The sequence below is a fragment of the Acipenser ruthenus genome, chromosome 1 (assembly GCF_902713425.1).
Source record: "Acipenser ruthenus chromosome 1, fAciRut3.2 maternal haplotype, whole genome shotgun sequence".
NCBI classification, from domain to species: Eukaryota; Metazoa; Chordata; class Actinopteri; order Acipenseriformes; family Acipenseridae; genus Acipenser; species Acipenser ruthenus.
Genome location: NC_081189.1, coordinates 36999699 through 37017643, shown reverse-complemented (window position 1 = coordinate 37017643; position 17945 = coordinate 36999699). Strand labels below are relative to the sequence as shown.

Here is a 17945-nt window from a genome sequence, read left to right as displayed (position 1 = left end):
AAACCTAACTCCTCTCAGGAGTACTTCCTAAACTCAATACAGTCCCTGACTGAGCGTCGGGCAGCTAAGCTGCTTACCGACCCAAACATACAATCCAGTACACACAGTACTCACTTTACCTGACTGCCTTCTCCAACCTGACAGCCCTGAATTAACCAACTGTGAGGTTTATATGCCCCACAGTCATAAGTGTGGGCAGCTGGCTCTAATTTACCCCAATCAGACCCACTGCCAAAACAATTAACAAATAATTTAACCTAATTAGGAGGCCTTTAGCAAAATGGCCTCCTGTTACTTCAGTGTTACCAAAATGGAGTGTCCTCTCCTAATCCCCAGGGTCCTAAAGCCTCTATATCTTTAATAAGAAAGCCCACTCCATTACAATATATATATATATATTATTATTATTATTATTATTATTATTATTATTATTATTATTATTATTATTATTATTTGTTTATTTAACAGACGCCTTTATCCAAGGTGACTAACAGAGACTATGGTGTGTGAACTATGCATCAGCTGTAGAGTCACTTACAACTACGTCTCACCCGAAAAACGGAGCACAAGGAGGTTAAGTGACTTGCTCAGGGTCACACAATGAGTCAGTGGCTGAGGTGGGATTTGAACCGGGGACCTCCTGGTTACAAGCCCATATATATATATATATATATATATATATATATATATATATATATATATATATATATATATATAACAAATTAATGTACTTACCCATCACACGCGATTTGCCCATCTCTTCAGTGTTACAATTTATCTGAATATCCGTCTGTCTTATATTGTGCAGTTACACAGTGCTTCCTCCAGTTTCACCTGACAAAAATGCAGCCAAAACAAAGCAAACAAGACAAGTTAACAGTTAATCATTAAACAGTTTTAGATACTAAAAAACTTTGATGGGCCATTAATTCATTTTAGTAGGCTACATAATGCATAATGTGGGCAGAAGAGTGGGGGGTGATAAATGATAATCTAATTTTGGTGTCTTGCCATTGAGACTTGTGGGTTAAGTTACAGTATATTCCTTTGGCACTGCCAAGACTTTTGCAGCCATACAAGGCATTGGCGCTTCCCTCCATGTTCAGTAAACAGTCACACTCAAACTGTATTTGCTTTCGTACATGCTAAAAAGGAAGACGATTCACTGAATGACTAGTCAATGCTGCGCTTCCCATCTCACCTAATGCTCCGTCACACCTTGAGATCAGCGAATGCTGGACTCTTGGTGGTCCCAAGAAGTCGTCTAAAATCAGGAGGGACAAGGGCCTTTAGTTGAAAATGTAGTAACACAGAATGCCTACGAGAAGGTTGATTGATTGATTGATTGATTGATTAGACTTTAGCTATATATCGTATATTATCATAGGACATTATTGTTCACATTAATTGTTGAGAATTATTATTTATTTATTTTTTGCACCCCCATTATTCGGCAGCCACCTATGACACTTACCCCTAACACCTGGTTTGACTGTATATGTCCTGTTTAATCTTTGAAATGAGAAAATTGGGTGCAAAAAAGTTAATGAGTTCTTAACGTGCCCCCCTCCTCTCCCAGTTGAAATTAAATTTTTGGCTACTTGATTTACAATAGTCTCTTATTCTCCCTGTGTGCTCTTTCTTGGACTCCCAACATTCTTCTGTCTAAACTATAATTTATTTATTTATTTATTTGTTGTTTACAGTTTTATTTATTTATCTATTTGACCGGGACAATGTACAGTTTTTAACATTTATGACATGTCATAAGATGTATTCCACCCAAATGTAGCTATGAGCTCATTTTCATTGGAAGTCCCTGGACAAACACAAAAACGGAAAAAGAAAATAATACAAATAAAGTAACATTTACAGAAGGGAATATCACTGAGCATCAGATAAATAACCCAAGACAGCAGCAACCTCACATCCCCAAAAACAACATCACTACAAAAGACAATCTCACCACACACCCAATCTGGGATCAGAAGCATCCACACCTCAACAATTCTATAATGACTATACAAAAAAGATATATTTAGATAAAATAAAATGAATCTTCTCTCTTATATTTAGAACATATTAATATATAAATATATATATATATATATATATATATATATATATATATATATATATATATATATATATATATATATATATATATATATCATCTTGATTGTGTAAGAAGGAAAAAGAAAATAGAAAAAGAAAAAAGTTTGAAATAGTAGTACAATTTGTGAGAAGTAGTATTCCTGTTTCGTATTGAATTGCTTGTGTGCTTTAAGTGAATTGTAGTGCTTTATCTGGGAGATGCAATGATGTGTCTTTGCATGTTTATTATTGTTATTATTATTAATAATAATTATAGTGTGTCATAGATGAAACCATTGAAACAACGCTTGTTTTCTGCTTCATGTTCCAGTTGCTAATCTGCCCTCCTGTTACCCGCTTTTTCTATGGCCGCCGGGAGCCGTTCCATAAACTTCTGCTGCAGGGTGATTCTGCTGGAAGACTCTCCATTTGGAGCATACCTGATACCCCACAGCAGCAGCAGCAGATCAGGTCAAGCATCGAAGGTAAATGCAGTAAGATTGTGAGCTAACTGCTCTACTAGATTATGAAGATATTGAATCAAGTGAAAGGAGAGAGGAACATCGCAAACCCCAAAGCAGCAACAGCTGCAAACAAAACAGTGGTCAGTTCTCAGTGCTCATTTGACCGGGTTCATAAGTTGCAGGTTTATGCCATTGCAATTTGAAGCTTTTTCAGATTTTGTAGAGAAAAATAGGTAAAGGTGTTATTGAGATCGCCTTCAGCAATATAACCAAGACATTTGAAAATGTACACCTATCTGAACAACCTTAATTTGGCACAGCCAGCTTGTTTAAGAGGGACCTAGGAAAGTAAATACAATTGCTTAAAATTTGAACCACTAGATGGTTTTGGGGGTTTACACAAGAGCTTGTGGTCAAGCAACCGATAAACGATTACTACATTACTCCCCAACTCATAATTGAAACAAAATGGTGTGCATGGGTATGCAAGCAGCTGGGGATGTGTTCATTTATCTTTTTTTTATTGAAAATACATTTTAACTTTACTGCAATTTGAGATGATAGAATCCCTCTGATGAATTTAATATGATTACTAGTGGTACAGATACATTTGATAACTGGACAGTAAAGAGACAACTTATTTACTGTCCGATGTACTATTATTCATTTAACAAACATATACATTTCTTATTGTACACGCCAAGTCCATAATTATTATATGAGAGTGATGCATTGATTTAGTGCATTAAAACATTCCAACAACAGAATGGATCCGGTATTCAATTGCCTTAAGATTGACACATCAGTTTCCATAATAGGAAATACTGCTGTTTGAATCTAGGATCACAAAAGGCTCCATCTAGTGGTCTTATTCCTACACCACTATTTCTGCTTTCTGAGCCAGAACATTTGCTGTATTATAAAGCTTCTACAAAACTAATTTTACAAAGCATCTGTAAAAAAAAATATGCTTTTAGTATTTAAACATGTACAAATAGAGGATAGAGAACTGAATGGCAGTTTAAAAATAGAGAAAGCCACCCCCCAAAAAAACAATACTTTTGGGACAAGCAGATTTGTTTGTCATTCCATAAAATACGTGAAATAAGTAGAAACAGTAGGAGGCTGTGTGGTCCAGTGGTTAAAGACAAGGGCTTGTAACGAGGAGGTACCCGGTTCAAATCCCACCTCAGCCACTGACTCATTGTGTGACCCTGAGCAATTAACTTAACCTCCTTATGCTCCGTCTTTCGGGTGAGACGTAATTGTAAGTGACTCTGCAGCTGATGCATAGTTCACACACCCTAGTCTCTGTAAGTCGCCTTGGATAAAGGCGTCTGCTAAATAAACAAATAATAATAATAATAAAAATAATAATAATAATAATAAAATATGAGAATTAATATATTTGATAATTTCATATTTTATACTTTTATGTAAGCAATGCTGTATCATTATATTTTGTTGTTATTACTGTACTAGGACTGCCACCTTTAAACGTGTAAACTCCTTTGCATAAACTATAAACTTAAATTAAGCAGTTTACAAGTCTGTATCAAGGTGCTTTTTTATTTATTTTTTGTATTGTGTTGCGATTGCATACTTACTGACTAAACAACCACGTAAAAACTGTACTTGCGTTCCAGCACTGGTAAACCCATTTTTTGTAAATCTAGAGCAATTTTAATGCCAAGACAGTATTCATTTACTTGCGTAAGTTGCCTGTAGAATGTTTGATTAAAGTAAAAGTACAGTTTTATGGAAAGTGTTTCATGTAAATTAGCCATGAGGTTCTCAGAGTGCTTTCCTTATGTATCTGATTACATTTTATCTACCTTACTAGAAAAGTGTATTATCTACTGTTAAGTTATAAATATGAAGTACCATTTTAATGCCCACTTGAAAGGTAGCTGCTATTTTTTTAAGTAAATGTAATATTTTTTTTTTCTTAACAAGGCCCCACCATTGCAGTTGCCATTGCCAAACATCATTTCAACACTGCCAATCAGTTTTACACATTTATAAAAAAAATAACAGTGGCATCCATAGATATTTCTGTGTTTTGCTTTAACATGAATAAAAAAAGAGGCCTGGTGATTGCTATATTTACAGAGCTCCCAGTTACAACATCAACTAGCCTTCAAGAAGCCTTTGATACCCTGACCCATCGACCAGCTGGCATCATCGACCAGCTGAGTGTGCTTCCTGGTGCAGAGGAGCCCCTGAAGGTGACGGCCAGTGTTTATATCCCATCTCATGGTAGCCTGGTTTGTGGTCGAGAAGATGGCAGCATAGTGATTGTCCCAGCCACTCAGACTGCTATAGTCCAGCTGCTACAGGGAGAACACATGCTCAGGAGAGGTACGTAGACAGAAGGGCTGTGGTCCATCTTCTCTCCAACTCTTGTTTTGTTCAATCCGTTGGAAAACAGCAAAGGGAAAAGGCACATTTAAGAAAAGTAATAAATATATTTTTAAGGGTATGAAACTACCAATAACTACTTGGTTGCAACTAGGTGTAGGTAATTTACTTTTAAAATTAGGACCACCAATGTTTAATATACTGTATTGGTATATTAACTTTGTTTATTTTTTTTAGCATTTAAGAATAAATAATTGGAGGGTAACTTCATACAAACAGAATGGAAACTTTCTTAGGCCCTGTGTAAGCAGATCTCTTTGAAAATCAATCCCTGAGGGTTGGCCCCTTATCAGACATCCCACAAAGACAAATGTGCATTAGATGCAGAAGGGGAACTAAAACCACCACAAGTTCAAGCTCAGCCACTGGCAGTCCGTGTCTGCTGTTGGATGAGAAGAATGGTATGGCTTCACCGCTGTGAATTGTTGTCTCGGTTTCCAGTTAATTTTACCAAGAGGGCAATCTCTTTATCCCCCAGTCTCTGAGGGAGACCTCCCCCACCCCCCCCCAAGCTATCCTGATCGAAATCGAGAAGCTTTCTCATTGAGTTTCCTATTGGGACTTGAACATATGCCAGCAAAGTGCAGACGGCTGATGCACTAAAGCTTGGTGCTTTGTAGATAACTCTTGTTGCTTGGGATTTTAAGAAGTGGGCTGTTGAATTTCAATTAGATGTTTCCCAGAATCAAGTCATCAATATATGCAAAAAAGATACTAAAACTGGAAATGTTTTTAACTGAGCCAGTTACAAAACTTTGGCCCAATACATTTTAAACATGTATATGCTTCTGTGGAAAAAGTACTTCTTGCCTAAAACAAGCATGCACAATATGAAATATTTATTCTTGCAATTCCCCGTCTAGTATTACTCCTACAATCAATTGAGGGAATGTGAGACTACACTGCAGGAAAATTTCTTGGAATTTACTATTTTGTCAGCTTTTAGGTGTTCCATTATTGAGAATGAAGCTCTGCAAACAGAATACTCCCGAGCATAAAATCAAATCTTAGCACTGTCTCGCCACATTCCCAAGATCATTGTATTGTTTTTGCTTCAATACAGAATAGTTTTTGCTTAAATATTAAAATTGTGCCCCTAAGGTTTTTCCTTGCTCTGACCCTCTGTAAATCACCTCTTGCATCCCTTTTTTATATTTTAAGGGGATATGGCATTTTAGTTAACAGTGGTTGCAGTGCAGGCTAATTATGGTGAGTAATATCTCACGTTAAGAGAAGCTTGGCTTCTTCAACAGAATTTGCTAAATTGGGTTATTTTGTAGATTTCAAGTGCCCTGGTTTGCTTGTAAAAACTATAAAACTTGATGTCCGGTTATACTGATGTAGATATCTGTTCTGTGGGTGTGTTTCTACAAGGCAAAACCTAGTTTGTTTTGCAGTCAGATCACTAGATATTTCCAACCCATTCTCATTTTGTTATGCCCTTCACTTTTATCTTTACATAATTAACCATTATCCATTCAAATCAATGGGGAAAACATCAAAGCACATCTCTGTTTCATATTGTTTGTGTGAATGTACTTTAAATGCCTGTGCTGACATGCTTGAAAACATGGCTGTTCTCACCAGGTTGGCCCCCTCACCGGATCCTGCGAGGTCACCGAAACAAGGTGACGTGCCTGCTGTACCCCCACCAGGTCTCTGCACGCTACGATCAGCGCTGCCTGCTCTCTGGTGGGGTGGACTTTTCTGTCATTGTCTGGGACATTTTCTCAGGGGAGATGAAGCATGTATTCTGTGTCCACGGAGGGGAGATCACTCAGCTGCTCGTCCCACCTGAGAACTGCAGTGTGAGTATTTTTAATCTCTACCATTTATGCTTACTTGATGTTCGATATGTGTACCTATTGAAAAATGACTGATGATCAAAAAAATATATAACTCATTAGTTTTTAAAAATGTAGAATTCCCTCTTTTACTATTTACTATTTACTATTAGAGAATATATTGTTGCTGTGTTTTTTCTACACTTGTACAACGTACAAGCTTAAACTCAAGTGAAAATGTGTTGTTTGTTATTTAAAATGTAGAATTCATCTTGTGAAAAATTTTGCAACCTTTACACAAATGCTTCATAGATGTTCATTCTTGAAACAAGAAGATATTTCAGTTTAATGTATTGATTTCTACATGCCCAAATTACTATTGAAATTATTTAATGAACGTATCCGTGATTCTAGGGCTGTGTTATATGTGTCAGATTCAAAATTTGTGAGTAAATTATGCACAGATGGAAAATTATAAATGTTTAATGGTTCACATCCTTTTATTCTTGGTGTATGATACTGTATGTACAGTGAGTTCTTTAATATATATTTCCAAATGCAAACCACCAACACCACCTGATTGATCTTCGCTTTTATTACCTTTATTTTACTGATGTAAAAATCTACACGGCCCAATGTAAAGAGCTGTGACGTATTTAAATATGGGATGAGAGGCTATGTGATTTTAATTCAAGACACTTGGTCAGCACTGCATAATCACTCTCTCAAGGTACTGTTAATATTCATTCTAACGACCCTACAGGCAAACTATCTGCAGTCCTCTCAGACAGAGAAGATTGAAACAGATTTCTTTCAGTTTTAATTAAGAATCCCTGTCAGAATTAAAACTAATAGGGAAGTAGACAATTCTAAATCATTGCCACACCCCTGTAGTTCTCACTAATCCCCACCAGGTGGTTTCTGACCCTATTGCATGTCTGACATGTCTATGAACTTTTCCAACAAAATATCAATTTAGCAAGGTGACATTTTAATCTGATATTTTAAAGGGTTTCTCTATATTTTATAGGCTTACCAAAGCATACATGTATTTCGCAGTGTGTGTATATCTATATATATATAAAAATAAATAATGTGCGTGTCTATATGTGTGTGTGTATATATATGATATTTTATAATATGATACTTTGTACTGTGATATTTTGTAACAACTGTAAGTCGCCCTGGATAAGGGAGTCTGCTAAGAAATATCTGTCTGTCTATCCATCTATCTGTCTATCTGTCTATCTGTCTAGCTAGTTAGGTAGCTAGCTTGCTATCTATCTATCTATCTAGCTATCTATCAAGCTAGCTATGAGCTCAGTTAAGTTTCCAAATGGCAATCGATTTAATTGGGCACATAAAATATAATCATTCGGAAAAATATTGGTGATTATTGGTGATAACTATAATTGACACGTTCATACTTAGAAAAAACACACACTTAACTAGACTATATATTTTTGTTTTGTTGTCCTTGTTTTGGAATACTGATCGTGGATGTGATAAGTTTAGTTTGACTTATTTTTTGCTCTGTGATTGTTGTGGTCTTTCTAATGGTTTTTATGCTGGCGTAGAACTGTAGCACTAGTGCTTGTTTATGTGTATACATCGTACTTACATCGACTAGACGTTGCCATCAATCAGGAAACGCAGCTGGAGCACGCAGCCCAGTTTGAAAAAGACATCATAGAAAACACTATTATTCCCAGGTTTAAAAGTTCATTTTGAAACTCCAAAGAAGCGCAAGCCATATACCGTCAGTTTTCTTCAATGTGCACGTGTTGTTTACCAGGAATACAAGCCTGTCGACCTGCTATGGATCCAAGGTAGCACGCTTTTTGTTTTACATTGAATACACAGAGGGCGTGCACTTACACAGCATTTTCAAAATTGATTCTCTGATAGTCAGGATGGGACCAGCAAATCAGATGCTAGTTAACACAAGCAGGAAAAGAAGAACACGCACACTGCTTGTCTTTGGCAGAAACACTGTAAATAGCAATGCAGGGTGTTCGATGTAGTTTTGTTCATAAACTTAAATAATGTTATTAACTATGCTTCTTACAAAAATTAAATTTATGAATCGATTATCCAGTATTTATCTTGATTGTTTTTTTGATAAAATCAATTTCTGACTTAATCGTAGCAGCCCTAATATATATATATATATATAAAATCAGGATTAAATCAAAAATCGATTTTATCAAAAAACTTATATAGTAAAGAGCCAACTTTGTCAAGGGAAAGTGTGTTTGAAAACTATTTATAGGCTATTTTATAGGCTTTTGATGCCATGGTAACCACACATTTATTTCTCTTTAAATCTAATGTCTTTGTGATGTCATTCTCTATATAGCTAATGATGTAACAATCTTCTGTTCCTTTCTATTTAAACCTTCAGGCATCATGGTATCTAGTCTATTTATCCATTTATTTTATTCTTCGATACTGTACATTATCTAATTGTATTTTTTCTAAAACCTCACACTTTAGGTCATCCATGGTGTGTCTGTTCCTTGTAAAGTGCTGAACTACTGGTTCATTTACTTGCATTCTTTTATATAATGATATACCTGTCTCTCCTACATATTTTGTTTTATTACATTTTATGCAAAATATACCATGTACAAGGTTGCTATCCTTGCACGACAGATTTTTTTAAGACTGAATATTTTTATTTTCTTTATTTACAATTTCACTTTTATTTTTACAAATATATTTGCACATTTTAAATGTGCTTTTACAGGTTTCAATGTCCCTTAATGTATCTATGATCCCTTTATCCTTTTACTGTGTCTAGTTCTGTTTTCCATTTATCCAAGGGAAATTTTGGGGTTGTTGTAATTGATTCATCTCTGTCCCTAGCTGTTCCCTTTACCCAGGAATGCGCCCAGATTTACTTGGGATGGACACTGTCCATTACCCAACATGGAGCAAACTGTAAATAACCCTGTCTGAGAATAACCGTGGATTTAATGACCTGCTTAGTTATGCTGGTGGTTGATAGCATATCAATAATTGTACATAAAGACTGGAGCATTTAATTGATATGTGAGAGGAGGCTAGATACTACAGTATATCTGTTGAAATCTATAACACCCAAGTGCTTAGTATACCTGTGCTTTGAAGCGTTCCCTCTTGACATACTGGAGGACCAACCACATTACTGATTAAGTCATAAAATCACCCTGTTGGTGGTTCAGTAGTGCTTACTTACCCTTTGACCAGTGTCGTCTTTTAATACCAGGTTTATTTAGCTTAATACAGCAGGTCCTATCTCTGGTGAAGTGATGCATATTTTTAAAGGATTTAGCATGGATAAACCAACAGATATGCATAATATAGTTTAAGCGACTGACTCCAGTTTCACCAAGCAAGTCTATTTTGTAACAAGACAAAACATGAATCCCTCACCAGGACAGGCTCCCTAAAGGTGTGCATGCTATTCCACTAGTGTACTGTTTGAGTAAGTGTATTCTTCCAGTTGCATTTAAATATATGGAATGTCTTGCAAACACGGTATTAGTTCAGGTAACACCAAATAATCAGTACAAACACTGAAAAGCAAAGAAAAAAACAAGGCTTACAAACTTCTGATGAGAATGATTTTTGTTTGTTAGTGCATGGTGGCAGTGATGGAGAACTGAGAATGATTTTCCCCATCTAGACATTTGTAATACAGGCAGGTTTCCTTCTAGGTAGTCTTTTTCACCGCAGTCTCTGTTGAGCCTCTTCATGTCCAAGGTTCCTGCTGAAAGTTTATCAAGTTGATTACATTTTATGTAGGGTTGAACCATGATTGATACTGGTGTTGCTTTTCTATGTACTGTATCTATATGTATATACCTGTATATATCAGCTGATTATTTTACTTCTCTCTAATGCCTTGTAAAATATGAATGTCATAAAAGTGAGTCATTGCACATTAAACGCTCTATGCGCTTTGTGTGTTCTCCCACTGTGAGCTCAGACTGCCAAATTGTCTAATAAGTAGGTGATGTGTGATACAGTGGTGTCCACAGAGTTGAAATCTGAAAGAAAAAAATCACATATGAATCCGCAAAGTGGATGTCCATATAGGTTGCAGCCTGGAGACTGCAATCAATACGTACACACAAAAAGCAATAAAACAATCGAAGTTTAATTTATAGAGATTGTGAACATCTCTTGTCTTAAAATAAACTTGTTTACTCCAAATGATATGTACTTGTGGTATTGCAATTTTCTTTTGACATACAGTTTTTAAAGAATACTGTACATTTTCTTCCACACGTCACACATTTCTAATCTTGTTAATGTGATATTGCATATCGTGGGGTGTTCTGTGTAAACAAAGCCCTACAATGGGTTTTGCTGAATGAGTGCTTCTATATGACAAACGCATTTTCCCCAAAAGATTAAGTTGCTTGGGAGAAATTAACCTATTGATCTCTTTGAGCTAATTATATATATATATATATATATATATATATATATATATATATATATATACATACATACATGCTTCTTCATATGTATTTTATAGTCATTTTCATCAGAACAGATTATTTTTATCCTTATACCCAGTCCTTTAGGACTGGCTCTTTTTGTATGGATAGGATGTGAAGATGACATGTGTAGGTGCATATCAGTAGGTTTTGAGTAAAGATCTGTTTTAATAAATCCTTGATCAAGTTTAACCAAGGTATCTAAGAATTCATTTTCTGATTTTGTCCTCCCTTAGATCTACCAAAATATTAGGATGGATATTATTTGCTAATTCATGAAACTGGAAAAGAGATTCCTCACCATGTGTCCATATTCCGAAAATGTCATCCACGTATCTTATGTATTCTAAAGGTTTCTTGTATGCTTTACCCAACAACATATCCTCCCATTTACACATATATGTGCTTGCAAAATGCATGCCTAACTTTGAGCCTATTATTTATTATTATTATTTATTTCTTAGAGCCTATTGCTGTGCCATAATTCTGCTTGAAACAGTTATTTTACATTTGCAAATAAATATTTCCTAAAACTATCTTGATCATATTCAATACCTCTTCTGTAGGTATTATGTTTTTCTCTTTTCTGTTATCCAGTGCCTCTTTACATGCCTCTAAAGTTTCATTCCTAGGAACACTGGGGTACAGGGATTTTACATCCATGCAAAATAAAATAGTATTCTCTGGAAGTTTATTTTTTAATCTGTTAATCCTATTCAGAAAATGTGTTGTATCTTTAACATAGCTAGGTAAACTTTCAACATGTGGCTGCAACTGCCTCTCAGCTATATCTGCAATAACGTACAGGTAGTGGACAAAAAAATGGAAACACCAAGACCGTTTTTGATTTAACTGCCTCTAAAATTCTCACTTATTTTATTACGATATTAATGTTATTAGTTTGTACTTCTTCATATGTATTTATATTTTGCAATTCAGTCCCTACTGCTTTCATGTAATCAACTTTGTTCATTACTACCACCCCAGAACCTTTTATCTGCTGGTATTATCATGTATATATTTTTTAACATATTAAGGTCTTATGAGGAAGTCTCTCTATCAGAAGTCAGTGCCAAATACAGTACATTGATAATGTATTGTAGAATTGCTATTACTGCGTGTACTAAATTCACTGGATTGATACTTATTATTATTATTTATTTCTTAGCCGACGCCCTTATCCAGGGCGACTTACAATTGTTACAAGATATCACATTATTTTTTACATACAATTACCCATTCATACAGTTGGGTTTTTACTGGAGCAATCTAGGTAAAGTACCTTGCTCAAAGGTACAGCAGCAGTGTCCCCCACCGGGGATTGAACCCACAACCCTCCGGTCAAGCGTCCAGAGCCCTAACCACTACTCCACACTGCTGCCCATACTTACTGGTGTATTGTTCATAAAACACAGTAGACTGGCAAGAATCACATGCTTAGTAGTGGTATTGTATTTTTGTGGTATAATATAGCACTTATTGCTTGTCTGCATAATTGAAACTGAGACCAGTTACCAAGCTTTTACCTTTTACCCTTGCATTTGCTTTGTTAAATCTCTTTTTACTTGATCAGGTTCATCTTTTTAGTTTCTGTTTAATGGTTTTCATGTCCTTTTGCATTTTTCTGCTTTTATATAATATAACAGAACTACAACTGGTAATGAAGTGAACTTCTCTGTATACTGTAAGCAGTATCTTGGAATAAATTCACCAATAAATTGAAAGTGAAGGACTCATGCATCAATGCGTCACACACCAGCAACCTGAATTGACATGAAGGTGTTTTCAGAGATAATTATCAGGTTTCAGAAAGGGATTTCTCTTGTGGTTGAATCAAGTAAACAGATTTGTTTCTTGACACTTGCTTCTGATACTCTGGATGAATGATGTCATTATGAAATTGCAATATGCAATACTGGGGCCAATTCAATTAATATATACGCAGAGGCAGAGCTGTCTTTGCTTTTCTTTGCCAGTAAAGTGTATGACAAAGTTTTGATGTGTATTTATTCACAGTAATCTTTGGCAGTGTTTCTAACAATAATGTATTACATTACGTTCATTGAAAAGGTAAAAAATGTGAGGGATGCCTTTTGAAGTTTATTGAAATGTTCTATTCAATGTAATATTTCTTGATGTGAAGATCTATGTGAAGTGGCTTGTGACAATAAGGAAACACTGGTATTAACAAAAATTCACCCTCTAGTGAATTTCTCTTACAAATGATTTCAGACCCTCAAAATAGTGTAGGTTTCTCTGGTAAGAACAAAAGTATTTTCCAGACAGGTGTGAGCAACAATGTTTCCTTTTTTTAATTTAACTTTTATTTTTATTTTGGTGCAGACACGAGTTCAGCACTGTGTCTGTTCTGTGGCCAGTGATCACTCGGTGGGACTCCTGAGTCTGCGTGAGAGGAAGTGCATCATGCTCGCGTCTCGCCATCTTTTCCCAATTCAAGTGATAAAGTGGAGGCCCTCGGATGACTACCTGGTGGTGGGCTGTTCAGATGGATCAGTTTATGTCTGGCAGATGGATACTGGTATGCAAGAACTAATATTGAAATAATATTGAACTTGGACTAACTGAAATGTTTCACCTGTAAATGCATGTTGAAACCGAAAATTAGTACACTATTAAACCTAATGATTGCTCAAATAGTTATGGAATAGTTACAGGATGAAATTTCAAAACTATTTTGTGTCCAGAAACATGTTTAAATCATAGAGAGGCACAGTTCTAAAAGTATGGTAAGTTTCATGGCTCGAGGTTTTCTAAGAACATTGTGTTCTATATGCCTAACATTTTCTCAATTTTCATTGGCTAAAAGGGTGATAGGGTACCCCTTTTATTGGGCCATAACAAAAATTAAGATATGGAGCTAAAAGATGGCCCAATGTACAGTCCACTATGGCCAAAATGATTTTGGTTGAAATCAGAGAAGTTCAGGGTGGGATCCTTTTGTAGATTAAGTACTGAATCACCCAATAAATAGTCCATACTATAGTATAGACAATTGCCTAAACGTTAATGAAAAGGTAAACGTGTGCAAGTGCTGACCCTTACTCTGATGAGGAATTCTAATCTGTTCCTTCTAGTTATATGTAAGCACCAGTAAAATGCTTCCTATTTATATTTACTACCACAAAGACGTTCCTTTTCCAGAGAGTGGCACACATTTACTTCTTAGCCCCGTATGATTCTATTACAATTCTTATTGTATAGTATGTTTCTGTTATAATTATTATACAGTAAATTCATTTATAGATATTTCATCATTCTTTTCAGTTTGACAGTGTATATTAAAACTCAAATGTATACGTACTTATTCATATTTATATTAATAATTGTTTGTAGTGATTTTAGATCCTCCTGTGTTACTTTTTATTTAAATTAATTGTCACATTAACAGTATGATGAGCCAATGAACACATTGTAAAAAATCTGTTTTATTCACTATGCTCTATTTTTTCATTTATTTATTATGATACCATATAGCTCTTTCTCATACTCATGTTTTAACAACATGGTACATGATTTATGTGCTGTGTTTTCCATGATTTTGCTATGTTCAGATTCTATTTACCATGCTTTGTGTTCCAGCTACAGCACAATGGCAAACAGGAGCCATAAACTTCTGAGATATTTTCTCTTGAATAAGACTGATTTTTGATGTCAGTATTTTAATAACTACATTAGATGCATTAGCTTGTTTATACAAGCTGTTAAACCCAGATTTAAACACGTATTGCTGAGTAGGTTACAGCCCCAGAGAGCTGATTAAGGAAACTTTTAGTAGGATTTTTACTATCCAAATGTCTCATCCCCAGCTGGGGAGAGTCCCAAAGGTCTTACAAGATGACTCCTGTGTTTTCTTAATTTTCTTAAATTGGACTGTCCTAATGTTGTTTCCTTTGTTATAATTATCCTTTATGAAGACCAACATTTATCTGCAGGTTTTTTTGTGAAAGTAAAAATAAATTGTTACAAAACTCTAAAGAAACGATTGCTTGTTACTGGTACACGTATTGAACCATATTCCACTTTACATCAATCTTTACAGCAGTGTCAAATCAGAAAAAAATACTTTGCTTTTGAATTAAGTTAACATAGCCTTCCTCTACAGCAGTTAAGACACTCCAGTGAGGCTGTTTTTTTTATCTGCATTCTCTATTATAGCTTTTTGCTGAATTTTTGGAAGTGTTGTTTATAAATTTAAGAGTGTTGTGATAAAAAGAAGCTTTCTGGTGTACAGAATTAATTCCTAAGGAACTAATGAAGCATTAAAGTACGACAGGGGGTGGGTTAACATGAGATAACCGCATACTTTAGGGTGTTATAAGGCCTGACGCAAAGCGGTTCTCTCATGTTAACCTACCCCCTGGAGTGCCTTAATGCTATTATAAATCGAATTTAAAATTACTGTATTTATTTACTTTTTTAATTAACACAAAAAATATGTTCAATAACAGTAAATATCACTACGCACAAAGAAATAGTTCCAGTGTGATGTAAACAAAATTTGTTTAAACATGTTTTTTTATATATTAACATATGTTTAATTGTAAATATAGCATGTATTTATTAAAATGTTAAGTAGATTTCTGTATATCAATTACATTAACATATTATACTAATTCATTAATGGTCATATATAACTTTATAAATTACATAAATAAGTCTAACACAATTTTTTGCTTCTCCAGGTCTGCAGGTGTTATTGGGGGATAGTGTGTTGCTTTGTCATTTCCACTTCGTCTCAGTTTTTTAATTACTGTTTTAAATGCAGCATCTTTCGCTAAATTAACTTTTCTGCTGTACGGCGGATTATTCAAAAAGCGATTGATATCGGCTCGCAGACTGATTAAAGCGATTGATACCGGCTCGCAGACTGATTAAAGCGATTGATACCGGCTCGCAGACTGATTAAAGCGATTGATACCGGCTCGCAGACTGATTAAAGCGATTGATACCGGCTCGCAGACTGATTAAAGCGATTGATATCGGCTCGCAGACTGATTAAAGCGATTGATACCGGCTCGCAGACTGATTAAAGCGATTGATACCGGCTCGCAGACTGATTAAAGCGATTGATACCGGCTCGCAGACTGATTAAAGCGATTGATACCGGCTCGCAGACTGATTAAAGCGATTGATACCGGCTCGCAGACTGATTAAAGCGATTGATACCGGCTCGCAGACTGATTAAAGCGATTGATACCGGCTCGCAGACTGATTAAAGCGATTGATACCGGCTCGCAGACTGATTAAAGCGATTGATACCGGCTCGCAGACTGATTAAAGCGATTGATACCGGCTCGCAGACTGATTAAAGCGATTGATATCGGCTCGCAGACTGATTAAAGCGATTGATACCGGCTCGCAGACTGATTAAAGCGATTGATATCGGCTCGCAGACTGATTAAAGCTGGAAATGCTGTACTGCTCTCCATCTTTATTTTTTACAGAAGCATAACATTCCTTAGAAAGTAAATCAAAGGTAACAGGTTTACTTTTTCTTGAAGCCAGTTTTTATGTTCACAGCCCAAAAGCTTTTTTTGTTCTACAGCCCAAAAGCTTTTTTGTACTACAACACAATTGATATAATATTAAAGGGGAACTGCCTCCAACAACGATATTTAATCATCCAACGTACAATACAAAATATTCTCTTTTTATTTTCATAGGCTCATTCTCTTTATTGCAATTCAGTATTTGGTCAGTTATTTTGGTGGTCTCAACTTTTCTATAAATCGACAGTCTTTAAAAACAAACAACAAAATGCCAAATCATTCTTAAACTATGTCCTAAAATAAAAAATAAAAAAAACACTGAGCTGTGCAGGATTATTTGTCGTGGTTTAAGATGTGTCTCTGGTGTATAACCAGATTATTCAGTAAATCCTAGGAAATGACACTGGTACCAGTAATATGACACATGTGCAGGGCTCGGGCTGTGCTATCGAATCAATTGTTTTACTGTTACACTTACACCCTTGAAGTTTCAGAGTGGCCAGAATGTGGAATCATAATTAAAAAGAAATAATACACATCTAAAAAACCCTAAAATTAAAATGACAAACAGTATTGTGGTTGAAATCTGTTTAGAACTTTTTCAAATCCAATACCCGACTCTGTTGATGGTGCAGATACTACTTGTCTTTGTACAGCAACTGTAACTTCATTTAGACCCTGTTTTCTGTGATGCAACAATGTCAACTAAAGGAGACTAGGCTCAAAAATAGGGATAAAAAAAAAAAAACAGTTTTAGTATATGTTTCTAAATTATTTTGTTCTCTGCAGGTGCGCTGGATCGCTGTGTAGTGGGGATCACTGCGGTGGAGATCCTTAATGCCTGTGATGAGGCTGTTCCAGCAGCGGTAGATTCGCTCAGCCACCCCGCTGTCAACCTTAAACAGGCCATGACCCGCCGCAGCCTGGCTGCCTTGAAGAACGTGGCTCATCACAAACTCCAGACCTTTGCTACCAACCTGCTGGCCTCCGAGGCTTCGGATAAAGTAAGACCCTTGATCCCGTTTATGTTTTTGGCCTTTCCTCCAGATTTTTTTTTCTTCTTTTTTTTTTTTTTTTTGTTTTGCTGTGTTTTCAAAAAAATATCAGAAATGTATATTTCTAAATGTGTACAGCCAGGAGTCCATGGTGATACAAGCTATAACCCAGGATTGTAGCACACCA

At 35.6% G+C, this 17945-nt stretch overlaps 1 protein-coding gene across 4 annotated transcripts in view; it reads left to right on the top strand.

The window, feature by feature from the left end:
* The window catches only part of LOC117421231 (WD repeat-containing protein 7-like), a 217864-nt gene that overhangs the window by 22721 nt on the left and 177198 nt on the right, over nucleotides 1–17945 (top strand). For all 4 annotated transcript variants that reach the window (XM_059024567.1, XM_059024573.1, XM_059024571.1 and 1 more), the window contains 5 exons: nucleotides 2426–2579; nucleotides 4671–4919; nucleotides 6567–6787; nucleotides 13597–13792; nucleotides 17553–17767. In XM_059024567.1, coding sequence (XP_058880550.1) covers nucleotides 2426–2579; nucleotides 4671–4919; nucleotides 6567–6787; nucleotides 13597–13792; nucleotides 17553–17767 — 1035 coding nt within the window. The remainder of the gene's footprint in view (nucleotides 1–2425; nucleotides 2580–4670; nucleotides 4920–6566; nucleotides 6788–13596; nucleotides 13793–17552; nucleotides 17768–17945) is intronic.